Source organism: Paramormyrops kingsleyae, chromosome 1 (assembly GCF_048594095.1).
Source record: "Paramormyrops kingsleyae isolate MSU_618 chromosome 1, PKINGS_0.4, whole genome shotgun sequence".
NCBI classification, from domain to species: domain Eukaryota; kingdom Metazoa; phylum Chordata; class Actinopteri; order Osteoglossiformes; family Mormyridae; genus Paramormyrops; species Paramormyrops kingsleyae.
Genome location: NC_132797.1, coordinates 73,336,578 through 73,358,053, shown reverse-complemented (window position 1 = coordinate 73,358,053; position 21,476 = coordinate 73,336,578). Strand labels below are relative to the sequence as shown.

Sequence of the window (21,476 nt, the reverse complement as noted above, 5' to 3'; positions counted from 1 at the left end):
GCGGTCTTTGAGACCTCATATCAAAAAATAAGTACAAAACTCTGAAATTCTTAAGACGGCTATTATCTGCAGCGGTGTGTTACAGCCTGATGCTGTGTGAATCCACTGAGTTCTGGCTGTAAGACCTGAGAGAGGAATCTCTCTGTAGTCCTTCTGCCAACAGCCTGGAGCGGGTTACAGAGGTTTGCCTTTATCTTCAGGAAGGCCGTCTTCCCTCTAGGTGGAAGTTAACCACACTGCGCGAAGAATATTTACTTTGCTCTCTGTTCCTCCTTCAGATTCCCTGTCAGATGTACATTGTCAGTCACTGACGGTGGCCATCTTTGGGGTTGGAACTGGTTGGAACTGGTTCCCTTGCCACCTCTTTCAACGGAGGTCAAAGCAAATCTTTCAGTAATGAGTGGCTGAGCAGGGGGATCTGCGTTTCCTGCCATCTAAATGAAACTGAACATTGTCATGGAGATTCCACAGATTACAACAGCCAGACTCCCACCACACGCCACTAACTCATGCAAGAAAAGTCAAAATGCGAGTGACAGATTTCCCATCTTTAAGTTTCCTATGGAGCTTTGCCGTTTAGCTTTGTGTCCAGCAGTCTGCTATGTAGCTAAACACTGCCCTCTGTGGGGCAAAAAAAGAATTTTATTTTTTTTTCTCACTCAGCTTTATTTGTCAGTTGTGCAGAAGTACACAGAAGTGACAGAATTCTTCTGACAAGTAATTGCTTCTCTTGACTTGATATATTGCCATTATAATTACTGTATGGCATATCAACTCAGTTTCATTAACTTCAGCTGAGTTCCCAGTTTAGCAAGTTTTAAACAGAAATAGGCATCTTCATGATTAAGTCTGGGATTAAGCCCCAGGACACTGACAAGGATAAACGTTTTTAACGTGTTTAATGGATGGATAGATGGGTGGACGGATTGATGGATAGATAGAAACCTTAATTTATGGGTTCTACGCTGTTGTTTACAATTTATATTATAGTAACGTTATTATGAGACTGGGTCCAAAGATCTTGGATTCAATCAAATGCTGTTTACAGGTGAAACAGAGTGGATGTTTCATTCATTCTATGAAAATAGTTGTCATATGTCATGAAAATTCTAGACACAAATTTATAGAATGGTAACATTAAATGTATTATTGGCAGACAAAACAATGTACTTTATTTTCAATATGAAACGATAATTGTTGCATTCGCATCTTAACGTCAACATAACATCTGGGATAATTAAAAAAAAAAAAAACTTGCAGTACTTAAACTTTAAAATGGATGTCCACATGTCACAATAATATGCTCTCAGAAAAAGGATAAAAATGTGTACCTTTGCTTGTCACTGGGGCTGTACCCTCAAAGGTCTGCCAATTGTGCCCTTAGCTGTAGGTAATTGGACCTTTTAAGGTACAGAAATGGACTCTGAGGAACATTGTACCATTAGGGGTACATTACTGTTTTTACCTTGGTGATAGAGGTACAGTCTCAGTTACAAGCAAAGGTACAATTTTTTACGCTTATTTCTGAGTGTAGTCCACTCCATATTCCATTTCTTAATGACAGGAGAAACTGTTTTTCAACAGTAAGTCTTCACAGTATGACTTTTTACAATATTTAGGTGGCACATTCATGCTTTACTCTGCCATTCTGACCAGGGAAAACGCTTAGAAGATGGAGGTACGTATATTCATGCTTTATTTTACAGAACGTCTTGGTTCCTTAGCAGTTCTTTCTTTAACATACTAAATTAATATAGACTCTTCAGATTTTCGGGTGCAGTTCAAATGAATTTGACTGACATTATTATTGAAATTGTATTAGCCTAGTAAAATAAAGTCACAGGTGTTTAAATGCTGGTTTTTATTTTGCGCAGGTGTCCTTAGTGAAAGTCCATATGTATCTGCTCCAAAGCAACCCGCATGGAATTTCAACCGGTACAGTTCAGGGAATATTTTACTGTGCAAAAATAAAATGTAAACAATTTGTGAAGTCGAGTAACTATGTCACCACAAGTCACTTCTTCCCAGTAAGTCGCTTCTGTCCGGTTGGATAACTTCGCTCCGTCCGTTTTAGTCTATTTCCCGTAAAACATGTCGATCAAAAGCTCATCCATACTGACCGTCCCAATGATGGGTCTGAAAAACAGCTCGGCGACCACGTCGGCGTGGACGGAGCTCAGCACTGAGAGGGTGCCGGAGAGCTTCGCGCACCTGGCCGTGTCCTCTCGATGGATCATGCCGACGTGCTCATCCAGCGCTCGGTGCGCTTCGCTTTGCAGCCCGCAGATGTAGTGCGGACACTGGAGGCCCGCTAGATCTAACGTGGCAAAACACAAAATCGTTATTGCGAAAATGTCATCTATCTTTAACCAGCTAATAAGCGAATTATATCCATTATTTTATTGTTGCTGTTACTGTCAATAATTAATATTTATTATTAATGCTGTTTTTGATATGCCCGATTTTGTCATTTCGGGATGACGTGTATTACTTTAAGGACTCGCCTGATAATATAGCTAAAGCAGAAGTTGTGGCACGTCTTTAATCATCTGAAGCTATTCTACTTCTGTCCAAGGCGCCAAACTAACCTGGGTTGAAGAGGACGGCTCCCTTCAGATAGGCGTACTCCTTGGTACTGATATCCAGTCCCCAGCATTTATTCAGAAACGCCTTAATGCGCTGGATGTCTGCTAGGGACACTCTGTCGCTCGTGTTCCGCTGATGCTCCCGCTTCTCCTGCCCGCTGGTCAGAATCCTTTGCAGCATGCTGGGCTCGGCCGTCTCCGTCGTCTCGAAGTCGACTCTGTCCTGAGCCATGCCCAGCACCAGCAGGGGAGCCCAGCTGTTCCGGACGAGCAGCTCCTGATCGCCGGCTGGCAGCTCACAAAAGCAAGGCACATTCTTGACAAACCTCAGCGTTTTGACCAGTACCGCGGACGCCGCTTTGCACGTTATTTGCGGATATCGAAGCGCCACTTTCGTTTTGGAGGCACAAGCGCAAGCCTGTTGCGGGACGAGAGCCGCCGCTCGTTGTGACTGCCGGTCCGGCTGGGTGCCGTTTTTTAAAATGCTGTAGAGGATACTGCTGCCCCTTTTGTGGCTGAAGCAGTGGCAGCCGTCAAAGCAAGACATGATGCTCTACATCGGCCCCGTCCCGTCCTGTGGACCTGCAGCCCCCGTTATTCTTCTCACTGCTCACATAAACATGTGCATATAGTCCTTTGCAGAACTTGTTTTTAACAGTCCCAGACACCTCCCACAATGTTTACCTGAGATCGCCTAGAGGGAGCCAACTGCAAGGAAATAAAGGATAAACCTATCACTGGCTAGCGGGGCAGTATAATATGCCCCCTAACCGCCCCTTATGGGGAAACGCCATGGTGTGAATTGGGATTACTTTGTGCATCTTAAGTGCATTTGGTGTACTCTGTGTATGAACCTACATCTTATAATGGATACAAACGAATTAATAGTAGATTTACTTTAAAAAAAACACTGTCCAGTCAGCACATGACCGACCCTCAACGTTGAAAGGTGGTTAATATAAAGTCAGTTGTTCAACGCTGAAAAGACGTTGAAAAAACGTTTAATAGTAATGGGCTACTTGTAAATCAGCGTTGACATTTTAACAAGATCTGTACCTTTACATAAATGTCTTCAACAACGAAATAATTTTTTGTGATTTAAATTATTATTATTATTATTATTATTTCTATTTTCAGAATTCAACAGTGATTCAGCATTTGTAAAAGAAATAATTGAGGTGCTGCTTTTTTACAGCTGCTTGGGTAAACTTCTTTAATTGGGTGAGTGACGATGGTCTCCTGCATGACGTATCATAGTGAAAAGTCATTATTTGGCTCATAAATGTAGCGAAATGAAAGTACAAACAGCACCAACATAAAATACTTGAGTAAAGTATAAATTCGGAAAAAAAAAGCTACTTAAGTACAGTGATGAAGTATTACTTTATGCCTCTACTGGTCTTCCGTCCCGGTAGCATGGTGGCGCAGTGGTTAGCGTTACTGCCTCGCAGTGAGCAGGTCCTGGCTTCGGTCCCGGCTCCTTTCTGTGTGGAGTTCGCACGCTCTTCCCGTGTTTGCGTGGTTTTTTGCCGGGGGCTCCGGTTTCTTCCCCCGGTCCAAAAGTGTGCAGGGTAGGTTGATGGGTGAGTCTGAATTGGTCCTGTAGTTGTGTGTCTGCACACTGCAGTATGTTGGCGACTGCCCAGGGTTGGTTCCCTCCTGTGCCCATTGTTCTGGGGATAGGCTCCAGTCCCCCCCACAACCCCAGTTGGGATTAAGCGGTTTCAGGAAATATATGGATGGTCCCACGTCTTACTGATGGTCTGCGATGGTCCTTAGCAAAATAAGCCTTTATCTGTCACTTCATTATTCTGACATTCCCATGCCCAGAAGCATTCTTGTGAATCCTTGGGAGATATTGGTCCTTAGGCACAAGGGGGGCTTTCCTCCCCCTGAGGGGCAGCTTCTGCTGACTTCACTAGCTATGATAGCCCCAAGGACTCCTCAGAACATCCACTGTTCCATCCGCAAGTCCCTTTGGGGACACTGTGTGCACCAGTAGGGGGCTGCAGTTCAGAGACTTGGGTTTTGAGCTGACAGCTTAGTCCGGATTAGACCTAAATGGTGTCATGGATTGTTTATTTTACGTTTTAGCTCTTCAGTAGAGGAATTTATATTTGCATTATATTGCAGCCTCACTGGAGTCTGTATTTTATGAGGCACTAGTGGACTTGTATTCATCGGGATTGCTTGAATGATGTCTAGGGTCAGGTGACCTTGTACTAAATTAGTTGTGCCGCTTTGAGCATTATTTTCCTGATGTTTCATGAACAAATGCAACTCTAAAGCTAAATATAGCTTTGTTTCCCTTATTTGGTTTGCTTTTTTGCCCGATTTCCCAGATGACTGCACATCTGGTTGTAATCCATGCGTTTTGCCTTTCTCTGGTCCTCTGTACAAACTCCTGCTGACATCTGAGTCAGCATTAGGATCTAGTACAGCAAACTCAATGTGGCTCCTTCCCCCAAAGGCCCATAATCTTCTACTGCCTGCCTTTGTTTTTGTTTTGTTTTTTCTTCTTTCTTTTTCAATTCTCCACAACTGCAGTAGCACAACTTTTAAAATGAACAAAACCAATTTTGCCCACAAGCTGACAACATCAACAAATATATTTGTCATATTTTTGGCTCTTGCGATTTGATGATTCTCACAAAACATCTGCTAACTTCTCTCTGTGTGGGATTTTTAATTTGTTCGCTCTTCCTCGCACACATCTGATCCAGCTCTTATTCTGTTCTTAACCTTTGCCTTGAATCTGTCACAGAGCAGTTCATCAACCATTGTCCAGGGAAAACCAGGCGCATGAAGGACTGATAGCTTAATTATCCATGTACAATTTATATTTTTTTCCAAAAAGAAAAAAAAAATTGGCAAGACAAGCAATGAATTGGGGCCGGACTTGTAACCTTGATATGGTCTCTGTCTGTGATTTAACGGTGAAAGCATGGACCGGTGAATTATGACGTTGAGCGTGATCCTATCAAATGTCATGAGCTTGCTGCGGAATCTCACATTGGAAGCCATTAAATAGGATAGCATAGGGTTTCTGTGTTTCGTTATAGAACACCATGGGCATTTCTGGAGGGTAAGAAATGACAGATGCATAGTTTTTCATTTTCAAAACAAATTAGAATGAAACGAAAAAAAAACAGTTCTTCTGCAATGTCTTTGTGAAACACCCTCGGTGCAAAAACCATGTCTCTGTTTGCCTTATTGTTAGTGAATTTATTTGTGCTGGTTTTATTTTTTATAACACAGAAGGTTCAGTTTCTAAAAGTAGGTATTTGCTGTTTCATTATTTATACGTCTTTAATTCCTTTGTTTGTTTTTCTTTTTAAACTTGGTTTAACTCGTGTTTCAATTCAATAGCAGTAGTTAAATTATGCATGTTGAAAACTAATTGAAAGACCATCTGAGACAGTGGATCCTCGGTTCCGGTGGTTCAGGAAGTGTCTGGTGTCTGTCTGAGTTCCCCACGGCGTCAGTAAACTGAGTCCTTGGACATGTTTGTTCATCAATACTGTTATGAAGCTTGTGGGATTAGCAGAGTGGCCCTCAGGTGTCTTCAGGGATGGAACGCTTCTTCAGGTAGCAGAACGCTGGACATTTTAGAAAGCTCAGCTTACATCACGCTTCCCTTTAATTAATACTGTGTTCTCACGTTACAGAAAACTGTACTGAGCTGAGCTGCATATTGTTTTGTCTCTGATTATACGGCTTTACGTGCACAGCCTAGCATGCACCAAGATTAGTCAGTTCTGTGGCCAGTTTTTTCACTGTCTTCAGAACTTCATACTTAGCTGATGTTTTATCCTTAGGCCTCAGACGGCCACCGATACCTTCAGACTGTGAGCGATTTCAGAAGATTTTCTAGCATAATATAAAATGTGCTCACTTCCTGGTGCGTAAAATCATATGGCCATACAAGCGTATCAAATTTTTTTATTAAGATATTTAATGTGTTGAAGGAGCACCATCAGATTAATCACTGATAGAATCTTTGTTATGGGATTCTTTTCAGCAACTTGCAGCCTTATGCTGTTGGTCATTACCCACAACTGACGGTAGGGTTAGGGGGGCAAAGATTAAAACTTGTAACCAGCAAATCTACATTGGACATCTCCAATTGAACTCCATTGTATATGTCCATATGCATTAAATACATTATTAAATGGATTACTCTTTTAAGGTGAAGGGGTGTACAATTATTGTGCATGTTAATGGCAGCTAATTAAAAGTCTTTTCATCCTCTTCGGTAAATGCAATCAGTATTTAAGTGATTAAATATTTTACAGTTCATATAGTCACTGCCAGCACTTTTAAATGAAATAGACAAGGGAAACATTCTGGAGTTATTACAAAATTGTCACTGGGGATAAGACTCTCATTACTGTATAATGTATAATGTATCTGTTTGCAAATTGTGTTGTACTGCAATTAATTGTACTGCATAATTCACACAAATGAAAAACTGCCTTATTTTCTTGCCTTCCTTAATTGGGATTGCAGACATTGGACTAAAATGAGTCAAAGGAATTTATATAACTGGGACCCCAGCACCCCTACTGGTCTGAAGCCTAGTCTGTTCCCAGTTCACAGCATCATTTGCTAGGATGAGGCTTCCAGAAGTCCCAGTGCTGACTGGGAAGCCAAATTCATGTTTGGTGACCACAGGCATTTAGTTGAATCCAGTTCAGTCCAGTTTCTATCCAGTTCAGTTTCTGTCAATATGGTGCTGTTCCAGGGCCATTCCAGTTAACAATATAAATGTGTGTGGAATGCATTGTGAATAAACAGAAATATCAGATACAAACATATCCAGTGCTAGATGTATTTTTACAGCAAGCAAGCACGAGAATGTATGTAATTAGGCAAGCAAAAATGATCTATTTGCCCATTTTTCAATTCTTGATTTCCAGGTTGCAAAAGACACATGGAACTGCAAACTGTATATGTCCCTCTTGTCTTTTTGCCGTTAATCAGCAAGTCTGGGCACAACTGCCAGGGGAAATGACAGCAAGTAGGTAGAGCATCTGCAGCAAGAGCCAAGCAGAAGGTCAGACTGCCACTTAAAGCTGAGACGCAGACACACAGCGGGAAGCCTGCAATGATCTATTCAAAGTACTTTTCATCGTTCTTGAGGATTTATGGTCCTTGAAGAAGATGAGTCTGGAGAATAACTACTCTGTCTGTGTGCCATAGGCAAAACTTTGTTGATTTTCAGAACCCAAACCTAGATTTGTCTTTTGAGAAGAGAATCACAATCGTAAATCTGTAGTTTTAAATACCTTAACCTCGTCTATATTCCTTAAGTACTGCTTTTGGATATTTTCATTGTTCACTTCATTTTCCACTTATACAGATCTGGAAAAAATTAAGCGACCACAGCAACATTTTCAGTTTCTCTTATTACTAAGTTTATGGGAATGCACTTACGTAAAATATACATTTTTCGCAAACTCCAGTCTGGCTCTTCTGGCCCTTCCTTGCTTCTCATTAATGAAGGGTTTCTTCCTTGCTTTATGAAGCTTCAGTCCTGCTTCTAGAAGCCTGATATGAACTGTCCCAGCAGTGCACTTTACCCCATTTAATATTTCCCATTCCTTTTGAAGGGCATTTGAAGCCATACTCCAATTCATGAGGCACTGCTGGATAAGTTGATGGTCATCTCTGTCTTGTTCTTGTGTCCTGCTGTCTTAGAAACTTTGAGTCTGGAAGCAGCCTGCCTCGCAGTGTAGCCTTCTGCTACCAGGATTAAACCAGGATTTAAAAATGCAGATCTAAAAAAATATATAGAGTGATCTCTTAATTTTTTCCAGAGCTGTAATATGAATTCTAGTAGCAGCAGACAGTGAGTCTTTTCACTGAATTATGGTGCCCTTTTATTTTCTGATGATGAATATAGAATAGAATATAATAGAATAGAATAGAATAGAATAGAATAGAATAGAATAGAATAGAATGCCTTTATTATCGTTGTGCACAATAGGTACAACACAATGCAATTTGCAGCTCCTTGAGTAATACTTCTGAAAAAGAGCAGACAGATATGAAACGTTTTAAAACAATTATAATGTTTAACTTGCCATTTTTGTCTTACATCTCTCAGATTTTTTCTGCACACTAGTTTGCCAAGTAATCTCATCTCATACTGCCACGCTCGTGCGGGTCATGGTGGCAGCGTGTGGAGCAGAGCAGGCTTCAGCTTATTCTGGGGGATCTGAACATTCTCCAATGAGTTGACAGTTCCTGGACCTTCAGCATATTCTGGGTCTTCCCAGGAGCCTCTTTCCTGTGGTTCTGCCTAGAACATCTCTTATCCAAGCTATCCAAATATCATCCTTAAGAGATGCCCGAATTACATCAACTGGCTCTTCTTGAAGGTGCAGCTGCTCTATTTCAAGGTCAGTAACCCTGTGGAGGAACCTAGACCAACATATCTCCCACACTTGGTCATGTTCCTTCCTCACCAGAGAAGAAACATTCAATGTTCTCAAAGCCAAGGTCTGATCCATCTGGGACCTTCCCAGGTCTGCTGCCCAAATGACTCTGCAAGCAAACCCACGTTTATCTTGACATTGATGATTCAACACAATGACTCCATGTAGGCATTTTGGCCTGAACCTGACCCAGTTACATGGGTGGCCTGGTCATCAGCTCCTGCCTGTGAACACCACCCTCAGGCCTGGCCCCAAGGGTCAGTCTTGATAACCCAGTTCCAGGCATGATCCACATGCTATTCTAGGTACATTTCACCGGGGATTTTGATGGATTGTATATTGTCTGGCTCCTACTACAGACCTGTTTACCAGGAGAGGCCCTATCAGTAGATCTAGCCCCAGAAGACTGTGTATCACTAAGGTACAAATCCACCCCACCACACAAAGGTCTCAATCCTCAGCGGGGGCGTATTGCTAACTTTCAAAAATGGAGTTACTGTCAATAAAGATGAAATGCAACTAAAATTATTGTTACTCTATTGTTTGGTACTCAGGGATATGTTTCTTAAAATTACCTCATTTTGCAATTCAGACTGCTGCTGTGGTACTTTGGTTACTGTGGTTACTGGGTTACCATGGTTACCATCTCAATTCCTCTCCCTCATCCTTCTGTCACTCCCCATAAAGAGACATGGCCTTGGTCCTCCAGAGAGTTACAAATTGAATATTGCTCTTTTCAAGGGCTTCTGTCATCCTGTCTGCAACTTCCAGAGCTATGGGAGAGGAAATCAATAGAAAAGTATTTTTGTGTGTATGAATGCTTTTGCACGTGTGTTTGTGTGCTCTTATGCCTGTGTTTTCTTTTTCAGAAATAAACAGTACAAAAACTTTTCTTTTGTTCTCTTCTGATTCTGATTTTTTTAGGTTGGGAGACATTATTTAACTTTAAATGAGATTAAATGGAAAGTCCCAACAAACAGTTAAGCATGTCCTGTGTCTGTGTGTGTGTGTGTGTGTGTGTGTGTGTGTGTGTGTGTGATGAGTGTGTGTCTGTGACGTGTGTCTGTGTACCTGTGTCTATGTATCTGTGACGTGTGTGTGAGTTTCCACGTGTGTGTGTCTGTGATGTGTGTCTGTCTGTGATGTGTGTGTGTGTATGTGTGTGCACATGCGTAGGATTAGTATACAGTTGAAGTGTCAATGTAGTACAAACTCTCCCAGTCTCACCTGCACGCCACATAAATCCACTTTACGAGCCGGAATTTGCTCACGATGCAGCCAAATTGCTGGTGCCCATGAAGCAACTTCTCCAAGAAGAGTGTCGTGACTTAGAGGCTTTCCTAGGAAGCACAGCCTTGCCGCGTGGCCCCTGTGCAGACCGTGGCCCCTGTGCAGACCGTGCCCCTAGATGCAAATCCACCTTAGGCGGTGGTCACCTTACTCCTCTATACTGTGAACCTGGATTTTATTTTGAATTAAACTTGCTAGTGGTCATTACTTAATGTGTTATGTTTTTTAAAAAACTGACATTATTACACAATCTGGCACAAGATGACATGCAATGTTATTTTTTTGTCTGAGATGGGAGGGGTCTACTCCCCAATAATGCTCCACACCCGTAACTGTTGGTGGCCATAATGCACCGGGTTGGATTAAACTAAAGAAGAAGATTAGATGGGCGGGGCGTCTTTGAACCTCGAACTGAGACACGAGCGCGCGAAAACACCTGTGGGAGAAAACGGCAGTTAAGAAAAGTTGTGGCTTCACGTTAAACGGTCAGTATTTGTAGAGCGTTTTTCGGAATATTTTACCACGTGAAATACCGGTGCGGTGACAACGGGTTAACTAAACGCTAAAGTAAATTTCGTGTTAATTACGTATTTTCCGACGTTGTGGCAGCTCCATTTGTTGCTGCAGCACGGACCACGTAACGTTAATATTACTTGGTAATATTAATATTACTAATCTATTACTTGGTTAATGAAATGCAAAGGAAAAAACCAAATGGACCGCTTGTGCAACAGAAGATGGACATGACGTTTGTACTGAGAAGAAATGATGTGGTGGATCGAGTCTCAGCCGGCTATAAGGAAAATGGTGGAAGGAGGGCCTGCTCTTTTACAGGAAGATCAGGTATGTTTCAGAGAGCGAGACAATGATAAAGGCTAAGTGTTTGTCTTATTTATCTATCATTATTTGGATATCAACTTGTCTTCTCTTAATTTATTCTTTGACACATATGAGAAGGTATGACGGGCAGGATATGGGTCAGTTTTAGTTTATTTGTGCATGGAACAAATGGAGAAGCGTTGAACATTTTTAAATATTACTAATATTTGCACATTTAAAGAGGGGTGTATCTTTGGTGCATTCACACATATTAGCGCTATCCTCACTAATACTGTTGCATTCTTTATTTTTCAGGTGTGCGTTGAATTTAACATGATTGTGGGCAAGCACCTCAAGCAGGAATTTTATGAAAGTCTTGATCAGCACAGTCCTCGTCTTATTGATATATTTGGATCCAAGAGAGGGAACGTTGGGCAGCTGTTGACAAAGCTTTCACAACAGATCAGGGTTGGGCCATACTCATTATTCATGTGAATTACTTGTTCTGCTTATGTAATCACAATATTCCATAGAAACTGTGCTTGGTTGGTCCAGCTTTCTTATAGACCATTCATTTATTGTAATACCTATCTAAAGTGTTTTGCCCTCAAAAGACTACAGAACAGACAGACAGCTTTGTAAGTAACCTCTTACTTTTTTAAAGGGCTATCTAAAGCAGGGTTATTCAACTCACAGTCCTCGAGGTCCGAGCACTGCTGGTTTCCCAGCCTTCCCTTACCTGTCAGTCAAGTGTGAAGCCTCTGACCAATCAGAATCAGTAATTATTAAACAACTACCTGGGGGAACTAAAAACACGGTCTGGATTTGGAATCGAGGTCCAGAGTTGAAGAACCCTGATCTAAAGGGACCAAATCTTTCATTTTTGCCATTATTAGTTTTTTTTTTTTTTGATAAACCCTGTGAGCATAGTTGTATACAAGTAAAAGAGTAAGATACTGTTCTACTTATCAGTAGGACAATCCACTGGTCCATCTAGTTTCTGTGATAACCAGTCCACACCTTTCATCGCTTGCCTGTCTCACTGACTGTGCTACATTACTTTGCATTGTTGATGGGTTATTTTATGTGAAATATCATCATTGTGCTCTTATGTTTATTTTAATAAGGATTTTGATGATGACAACCACATTGACTTTGGGATCCTCCTCATTGAGCATGAAAGTCCTGTACTGTCCTTGCTTGCCGAAGCAGGAAAGATGTTGTTTTGGTATTTGCTCATGTTTTTAAGTTGGATAAAACAACAAAAAATCTTCACAATCGTCTCATTCTCATCAGGGATAACTTGAACGGGTTAAGGCAACGGGTTTCCACGTGATTTTCTTGTAAAGTCAACTAATTTGGGTTTAGAGTGTAGATGCAAGGGCTTGAGTCTCCGCCCCGATACTGTGAGTTTTCACGGTCTCCCCATGCCATTGTGAGGTTTCCTTTGGGTTCTTTGGCTTCCTCCTACAGTCCAAAAACATGCTGTGGTGAATTGGAGTTGCAAAATTGTCACCCCATCCTGTTTTGTTCCCTACTTTATCCTTGTACCTTCCAGGATAGGCTCGAGACCTCTATGACCCTGCCTAAGACTAGCGGGTGTGGAGGAAGGATGGATGGATTTTGCAAAAAAAATTGATCCACCCATCACCCATCCGTCTATTTTCTTAAAATGCTTCCCACCCCCTTATGGTATATCATTTTTTTCCCGTTACGTTCGTGAGGTCACCACTTTCACTGTTGCTGACGTGTGGTGATTTTGAATGACAGAGTGGCCCTTTCACAGCTGACCCTGAGCAGAAGGTCGGCCACATCCTGAGCCATAGTCTTTCTCAGCTCCTCTTAGTCCTGGGGGGGGGGAGAAAAGGGAGGGAGGATGGTCATAAATCCCCAGGTTATGCTTGTTGCGACTATGCTGGAGCACGGAGCGAGGAAGCAGCAGTCAGAGCCAGGAAGTCGGGCAAACAAAGGAGTTTAATTGTAAAACAAAGAACACGATACACTAGAAACAGAACAGACGTTAATGACCGGACTGGGGAAAACATACCTAACGCAGACTTAAATACATTGAACTAATGACAGCAACAAGAAACAGCTGATCACACAGGGATTCCACACGAGGTTAATGAGGGGGCGTGGCACACAGAAGTAGCTGACGATCGGGGCAGGACAATGCTGACAGGACCCAGGTACCGACACCCTCACCGTTCTCCACTGCAGCACCATTTAATTTCTGTGGAAAACTAAAATAACCAGTAAAGAGACTGGTGCCTGCATCCAACTTTCATTTTCCCATTATGCCTCTCTTCACTGCCCGGTCATTTCTCTGTGGCCAGAACACTTCCTGGTCATTTTCTACAAATCTGAGAACTCGGGGAAAGTGTGTTTCGGCAAAATTCGACATGTACTAACTTGTGGCATTTTCACAGTTATTTTAATCATGGTCACTTGCTGATTGATTGTAATATACCCTACTTGTTCAGAAGTTTTTTTTTTCTTGCTTGAGTCTAAAACTGTATCTGATTGGTCATGAGAGGGACAGCAACAGCCTGACATTACATCATACATACTACTTTTCTGTGTGGCTTGGCCCTTCTGTCAGTGTTCCTTAAATAGACCTCAGTGTTGCTTTCACAGTGGCAAGCCCCGTCTTTCCTGCTCTGTGAATTAGGTCATTTAGGCCCTGATTGTCTGTGTTTGTATGTTTGTAACCCCATTGAGAGCACATTGAAAACAACTGCATTTTTAGGGGTGTCTCCTGGAAGCGTTTGGACAATAGGTGAACTCAGAGTAGCGGTGTCTCAGAATACCGCGACAAAGCCAGCAAAGCCCTGTCCTTGCCACACAACACTCCATAATTAAGAGGCGCCCCGAGTGACGGATCACAGAGGTGATTTTTGCGAAGGCCGAGCTGGTGAGTCATGACGTGACCTTACATTGCTTTATGGCCTGTTGAGAGCACCCTTCAAAATTAGGCACAAGTGCTTAATTCCCCCCCACCCACCCACCCACCCCCAACATGGTGACGCAGACTGTGAAGAGAGCAGAGGATGCTTTCCTGTTAAGTGGACGTGTTCCGGCAGGTGTAGCATCAACGCACAATGAGAAATCTGCCCGTCCCATAAAAATGATGGAGGAAACACCTGTTGCTGTGTGTGCTGTCAATTCCCCGTGCCAATTTATGTCCCGTGAAGTTGCTTTTGAGACGATGGGTGAACCTGGGCACTCATTGGAAAATTAAATGGAATATCACTGTAATTTATGTCCTGTTTATTAGCTTTTTATAAAATGCAGTGTGAATATATTGCCTTCGCAAGTCGAGAGTCTAGGGTCATGTTTACTTAAAAGAACTAAGTTATGGATCTATAGCATTGTCTTGACAAAAACGGCCATGGGATCCGATGGACTCCTGTCAGTTATTGCCCTTAACGACATATTTTACATCACACAACCCCCCAAACAAGGGCGTAGGTTTGGTTTCAACATTGGTAGGGAACAAATCAGCCCCAAACCCTCCCGCCCCCCTAAACACACACTATATTCCCACAGTAATGGTTCCTGGTACTTCCTGACTTTGAAAGAAAAGAAATATGAAATAAATGCTAATTTAAGCCGTGACGTGTTTTTATTGACTGCTGGGAAATGCCAGTAAAATATTTGTAGTGGTCACGGAGAAGTGAAAAGATACATTTTTTACAAGTCAAATGGACAGCGGCCTTGGTGTCCGTCGCAGGTGTGCTTTACCACCAACCGGCTGTTTGTGCTTCTGCATCGTTTGGCCATCAGTCACATTGGGGGTTAAAATGTGCAGGCTTATTAATTAGCACTGGACCCGGTGTTTCGGTGGCCGGACTTCAAGAATTGCAGGAGAGCAAGACTCGGGATCGTCATCTATAGGTTCTGTGAGCAAGGTCACCTGGTAGGTGGCTGGGTGAAGGAGTGGCGCTGGGCCCTGAGGCTCTCGCCGACTGAACGGGGGCGTTTTGTTCCCCTGTCCCTCAATGTCGATTCGTCCGTCATAGCATGCCGGGGCTCTCAGGCCCCGCTGCCGTGTCTCTCGCCGACATGATTACAAACACCCGTCTCGCTCAAGGCCTCCATAAAACCCACGGAACTAGGATGCAAATGAATGTGCAATTAAACGGCACGTCCTTGCAGCTTGTGCATGTACCTGGATGAGTCCGGATACATCTTTTCACATTCAAGGAGAAAGAAGAGAAGGGTATTATAAAACCAGACCTTCGGAAAGCAGGGCACAGACATCAAGGAATCCTTCGTCCCTCCGCCCCCACCCCGACTGCTCTCCTGGAGTCTGGTATATGCTTCCACATATCGCCATTTGGTTTTGCGTGTTCACGTGCATGTGGTCCCCACACTGTCAAAAAAAAAGAGAGCGTTGCTTGTCACTGGGACTGTACCCTCGGGGGTTTGCCAATTGTACCATAGCTATAGGTAGTACAACCAACATTAATGTACTCCAGTGATACAAAAATGTTCCTCATAGTCCGTTTCTGTATCTTCAAAGGTACAACTATGTACAGATAATTGGCAGACCTTTGAGGGTTGCAGCCCCATCGTCAAGCAAGAGTACAAATTGGTACTCTGACAGCGTATAAAACTTTTAGGTAGGGTGGGCGGAGCCACAAATAATGTAAGTAAGGGATAATGGACCTCCAGTGAAGCTCTAAAACTAGTGGAGGTTCCCAGTGCTTAGTACGAGCGCTCTTAGTGTTTCAGGCGTGTACAGTGGCCATGATGGACTGGCACTGAAGCTGAATACTTGACATGCCTGAGATTATTTACTGTGATGCAGACCATGAGGAGGAGGCTGGCCTATAGGGATGACAAGGTCATGATGATCAGTTGACTGCAGGAAAGTATGGATGTTGGTGGGCGGAGTCTCGTTAGACCTCTGTCTATCTCACATATTCTGCCCCCCCCCCCCTTACGCTTTCACCTGAACTTTACTGATGTCGCAGATGCAGTTTAAGAGCTTCGCCTGAATGCTACTGATGCAGAAATAAACACAAGCTGATAAAAGCTGAGCAGCCTTGAGGGTCACAAAACACACAGAAATGAACTGGAAAATCTTTTTTAAAAGGAAGGTTTAGGCCTTGCTGGAAAATACGTTGAGTCACTAAGGACCTGACATCGATTTGATGGTGAGGTGGGGAGGGGGAGAGAGAAAGTACAATATCCAGTGTCTACTAGGCTGACTTGAGGTGTTTTGTCCTTGCCTCTTTCAACCTTTCCGTTAATGGCATTTGGTACCAGGGAAATTACTTTATGAACCCATAAAAGACACTTATGTGTTCTGTTGATGACTGCCTTCTGTTGCTAGGTATTGAGGAGCTGAAGTTGTTTTTGACTCAATTGTTTTCCGTTTGTCCTTGGACTTATTCCCCACTGCTCTAACTTTCTTCTCTGAGGCCTCTATCTGTCTCTATTTGGATCATTTGAGATATAGAATAAACAAGACGAAGAAGAATGTCTTAAGTCCAATATTGCCAAACAAATAACCACAAGATTTTGCTTAATTTAATTTGTAAGGAAAAAGAATATTGATTGATATGCACACATTTTGTGCATGGGCATTTCAGTAATACTCTTTGTTTTGTTTGTTTGTTTGTTTGTTTGTTCTACTGACTCAAAACATCTGTTAAAGACCAAGGGCTGTTTGACAGTTGTGCTGGCAAGCCAAGATTAATGTTGCAACAAAATAACTGATGATTCTGTATCTCACCTACAACTATGGTGCCCAAAACACTCCATGACAACCATATATATTTTCTATTACACTTCCAGCACAGATAAATTGACTTTTAAATTTTAGCCCTAGAATATGACTGAGAAATTGGTGATTTTTCCATTAAATTTTTGATGATACATTGGAATATTTCATTATTATGCAGGTAACATAAATTCATCATGAAAGTGTATCTGGTCTGATTCTAGCTCACCAAAACTGGATGTGAAAAGTTGCCAAACTGAGGAGTGAGGCATTGCAGTTGTTGCTGCAGTGGTCCAACAGAGGTGGCTGGGATGGCACAAGATGGAGTTTGTTTTACAGTGGACCCCTTTGGCACAGTAATCGGCCTTGATCAGGAGCGAAACACACAAGAATCAAGACCTTGAGTTAGGTTTGAGGTGATTTTATTCAGCACAAAGGCCTTAGCATATATAAATGCAAGTCTCTGATCTACAGGTGCTGGTGAAATTCAGTGGTGACATTCAGTAATAATCCTCTGTAATTAGCGTATATACAAGGCCAGCAAGCACGAAGCAAAGGACTCAGCAGCTCCCAAGGACAGAGGAGTGCTTGAAAAGCTTTGTTCCAGCCATCCAGAGTTAGTATGCAACCCCTCCCCCCCCCTTTCCATTTGGGCTCCCCCTGTGTCCTCAGTTCCTTTTTAATGATCCATCTCTATAATTATGTTTCCATAAAATATTAGCCTTAGAATCAATAACCATTTGGGAATATATTGATTGATTTTGTGCAGTTCATTAGCTAGTTTCTTTGGTATATAATTAGTGAGGCCCCAATATTAGGGCACAGGCTGTGGAGTTGCCCACGTTTGCATTGCCTCCAGCATGTTTTCTTCACAACACGGTCTGAGACAGACCTGAATGTCTGGCGCTGGTTTCTTGCGCCTGCAGTGTGCTGATTCTCCCACTGGAGGGCAGCATGTTCCTCGCAATATACTGAAAAGACCTAAGGCTTCCATGCGAAAACGTGTATGAGTTTCTTTTTCTTTCTTAAATCATTTACTTGAACCTTGCTATAACAATGAAACTAGCTATGGGAATATGTATATAAGAGGAAAATATTTGTCAAAGAAAGATTGTCCCTCCCAGCTCCTCACTAGGCAACGGACATGGACTGACTGGGGGCCCCCAAGGACTGTTTTGAGAAACACATCCTTAAGATGTAAATTCAGTCAGGAAAAACAGTCATTGCTTATACTGAGACTCTCAAATGTTTATATATATATACCCACACACACACACACATACAATACAATGTACATACACATACAATAATTTCACACATATTTTATACCTGCAAATACTGGCTTGGTTAGAATAAAAAGTGAAAATAATTATTATGGTAAAGAGCAAAATAAAATGAGTAGGCTCTAAACTTGCCGCTCTTTCTGTATCTATATCCTATTCGAAGTGACAGTGCAATTTACACTTCCGCATTTGCAAAACTGGAACTAATGAAACTACTGTTTGTTCAAAAGTATAATTTCTCCTCACTGAGAAAAAAAAATAAAACATAATATTTGTAAAAGAGTGTCATTTATATTTATCAAAAAGTATAATTAATTTGAAAATACAAAATAATTAAAAATGATGATTAATAATAAGCATTAGACAGTGTGGTGATATGGGTGCCCATATAGAGAATGAGTTAGGTGACAGATGTTATGTGGCCTAACAGATTCTGTCATTAAAGTACGATTATAGAATTTATTTTTACAATAAGGAAGTGAAAGATGAAAGAACTGAAAGATTTATTTTTTGCACCTAAGGAGGGGAGGACTGCTGAGGGTGATTGTACTGATTCATTGCTTAATTTTATTTGTCATTAGCATTTTACGTTGATTTACTGTTCTTCCACACTCTGTTATAGAACTAGGAAAGTAGCAATTAAGGGAAACCATGGTAAATGAAAAGTTCATTAATTTTCATTAAACCTTCCAATAACCCCTTAAAAAAGAACTGAGAAAATAACGTAACACACGCAGCGGCGGTTACCACAGAAATGAAACAGCCAAGCAAAAGGAGAACCAAAACTTGAGCAGGCTTAGTTTGGTTTTAAATGGAAAGTACGTTGTTTTTACAATCTAGCCATGTGGTCCACTGCTACAGGACTACCTTTTTTCCAGGCGCCCATTGCTCTCCATAACATCACATTTAAACCACATTTATAGTCTTCTGCCATATCTGTTTACATTTTCCCTTAAATCAGAGCTGTTCCCCTGTTCATTCTCAGGACACTGCAGTCACGGAGGGCAGATCACCCACTAATGTCAAAATACATTTTAATTGGCAGTGAGCTTCTTCCAGAGTCAGGTGATTCACCCTGCAAAAAAATCATGCTTAAAACCAAGGTGAATCTATCTGTGAGGAAAGCAGGATTGCCCCTTGACCCAGGGTCACCAGAGTTGTGCTGCCCATTACATTACTGCAGCATCTGCAGAGATCTGCAGCTGTGGTGTACTGATCTCACTGGACACTAGACCACTGGCCACCCTCAACAGACAGCTGAGAACCATGTCCTTGGCCTTGGCGGTCTCCAGGTTCTGTTCGCGAGACAGCTGTTGGGTGATCTGGTCCACGCTGGTGAGGACATGTTGAGAGGCCAGGATTGTGGTGGGCGAGCCCCCCCGCACCATGCTCTCTACCATGTGCTGCTGGTACAAGTCCAGCAGTTTCTGCTCCAGGTAACGGTTCAGCTGTGAGTTGGAGAGGGGCTGGCTACCCTGCAGGAGAAGGCTGCGTTCCTTGGTGCTGCTCTTCCTTAAGGCGGAGGAGCGCTGTAGGGGTCGCGGGGGGTACTCCAGCGAGGGCTGTGGTGAGGATTCCAGTGCCGGGGGGATCTCGCATGACTGAAGGAAGGGACCGTCAGCCAGATCAACGCTACCTCCCGCTGCCAGGTCACCTGTGCTGGCACTGAGAGGAAGTACCTGATCACCACCGATGTGCAGATCACTGTAGTTCTCGCAGATGCTCTGACATGACGAGGGCACCAGGAACGCCTCTCCAGCAGATTTGGCTGGACTAGGGATGTCTACGCCGGAGGAGAAGTTTCTCCAGGGTGGAGCAGTATCTGCCTGGACTGGGGTCCAGTGCCAATCCTTCCTTGAGGGCCACTGTCCGTTACAGCCTCCGGGACGCCTCCTCAGTTCTGGGGACGACTCCGCTTGCATACGGGTACTGGAAGGCTGTGATGGAAAGCTAGAGGGAGCCAGCATCTCCGCAGGCATCCTCCTGTGCTGCCAGTGGTCAGGGAGGACGGACGGTGCGTCTCCGCACTCCCAGTCTCGCGAGTAAGTCATTCTCCATAGTATGCTCTCACAGAACATCCCTGCAGAAAAGCACACACATCGCAAACCCGATGAAAGCCAAGGCAGATCAGGTCCACGCGCAGTAAACCGTCGAAAATATGTGTCGATTTAACGAACTGCCGAGCCGTCAGCTGACGGCATATTATTGATGCACCGTCAGTGTGGTTACTCATGGGTAGGGTTAGGGCTGGGTAGGAGTCTCAGTGTTGGGATTGTGTAAGTGTATGAATGAGGGCAGGCGGAAGCTTCAGTGACCTCGATGAAGCAACCGCCCATTAACCGTCGGGAGCATGACATGAGGAAACGCCGTCTTGTATGATTTAAAACTGTCCTGAGTGCAACACATTGTCATTAAAACAATAAGTCTGTAAAAAAAAAAACCCTACATTTATCATCTCAAAATCAAAACATTGATTAAACAGCGCTCCGTAACACGAATAATGATATTACATCTATAAATTACAAACAAATCCGTTTTCTTATATCACACCGGATATCTATAACGGAATCTGCAGTAATGTATTACAGTTAAAGCCTCAAACATGGAACTATACAAACATTTTCTGCGCTAAAAAGAACTACTTAGCAGTATAATAATGCCGTACTGTCCGGCTGAATATCGCCAGTTAAAACCGCAGCACTAAGATCGCTCACCTTCACTTATATGGCCGCAGGCTGCGTATGTAAGAGGACGAGCAGGACTCCCACCTCAGATCACCTTGTGCTCTTGTGTATAAGGAAGTGAGACACAAGAAATAAAGCAACCCCCCGACACACAGACACACACACACACACACACACACTTCTCAACGTTTGCCTTTCGGTTTTGTATACTACACCATGCTTTCAGGTTAATGCTACCCGGTATAATTATAATTGGTTAAAATTTTACTTTGCGTATCTTAAGCTTATCTTGTTTTTTTTTATTTAGTTGCACGCTAAACTGGCGCTCTTTTCAGACAGTGTTTTTGCTTCCAAGTTATAGAGTAGTTTTTAGTATATCGTGCATTCCTTTCTGAATAATAATAAACTAAAACTGTGTTTTATTTATTAATTCGGGATTTTTTACAGTCGCTGCCCACATCTAGCCGTGTAGAACCCAAATTTTCCTCTAGTTTCTGAGCTTATAAAAACATACAAATTTGCACGGAATATGCGAGCAGTTTACGCGGAAACGCTCAAGCTGTATCACAGTTGGGGAGCTGAAAAGTTGAAGCAAGTTTACTGAAGCCTAAAAGACAAAGCGAAACTTAAACAGTATGACTATT

General features: G+C 42.7%; 2 protein-coding genes and 2 long non-coding RNA genes across 4 annotated transcripts; 2 read left to right on the top strand and 2 right to left on the bottom strand.

Annotated features, from left to right (window-relative positions):
• Nucleotides 1–730: 730 nt before the first annotated feature.
• On the bottom strand, nt 731–3,455 carry LOC111858764 (nuclear receptor subfamily 0 group B member 1-like). Its single transcript, XM_023840871.2, has 2 exons — nt 2,589–3,455; nt 731–2,317 (listed from the first exon to the last, which is right to left on the bottom strand). The coding sequence occupies exons 1-2, from the start codon at nt 3,130–3,132 to the stop codon at nt 2,076–2,078; spliced, it is 786 nt and encodes a 261-aa protein (XP_023696639.1). The 5' UTR covers nt 3,133–3,455; the 3' UTR covers nt 731–2,075.
• Nucleotides 3,456–8,851: 5,396 nt separating this feature from the next.
• Nucleotides 8,852–9,550, top strand: LOC140578312 (uncharacterized). Its single transcript, XR_011982409.1, has 2 exons — nt 8,852–8,989; nt 9,385–9,550. It is a non-coding gene; the product is annotated as an uncharacterized lncRNA (long non-coding RNA).
• Nucleotides 9,551–10,806: 1,256 nt separating this feature from the next.
• Nucleotides 10,807–12,412, top strand: LOC111840657 (uncharacterized). Its single transcript, XR_002837485.2, has 2 exons — nt 10,807–11,158; nt 11,450–12,412. It is a non-coding gene; the product is annotated as an uncharacterized lncRNA (long non-coding RNA).
• Nucleotides 12,413–18,092: 5,680 nt separating this feature from the next.
• On the bottom strand, nt 18,093–21,359 carry LOC111841910 (TLR adapter interacting with SLC15A4 on the lysosome). Its single transcript, XM_023808091.2, has 2 exons — nt 20,863–21,359; nt 18,093–20,228 (listed from the first exon to the last, which is right to left on the bottom strand). Exon 2 carries the CDS (start codon nt 20,224–20,226, stop codon nt 19,318–19,320), a length of 909 nt encoding a protein of 302 aa, XP_023663859.2. The 5' UTR covers nt 20,227–20,228; nt 20,863–21,359; the 3' UTR covers nt 18,093–19,317.
• Between the last annotated feature and the right edge of the window lie 117 nt (nt 21,360–21,476).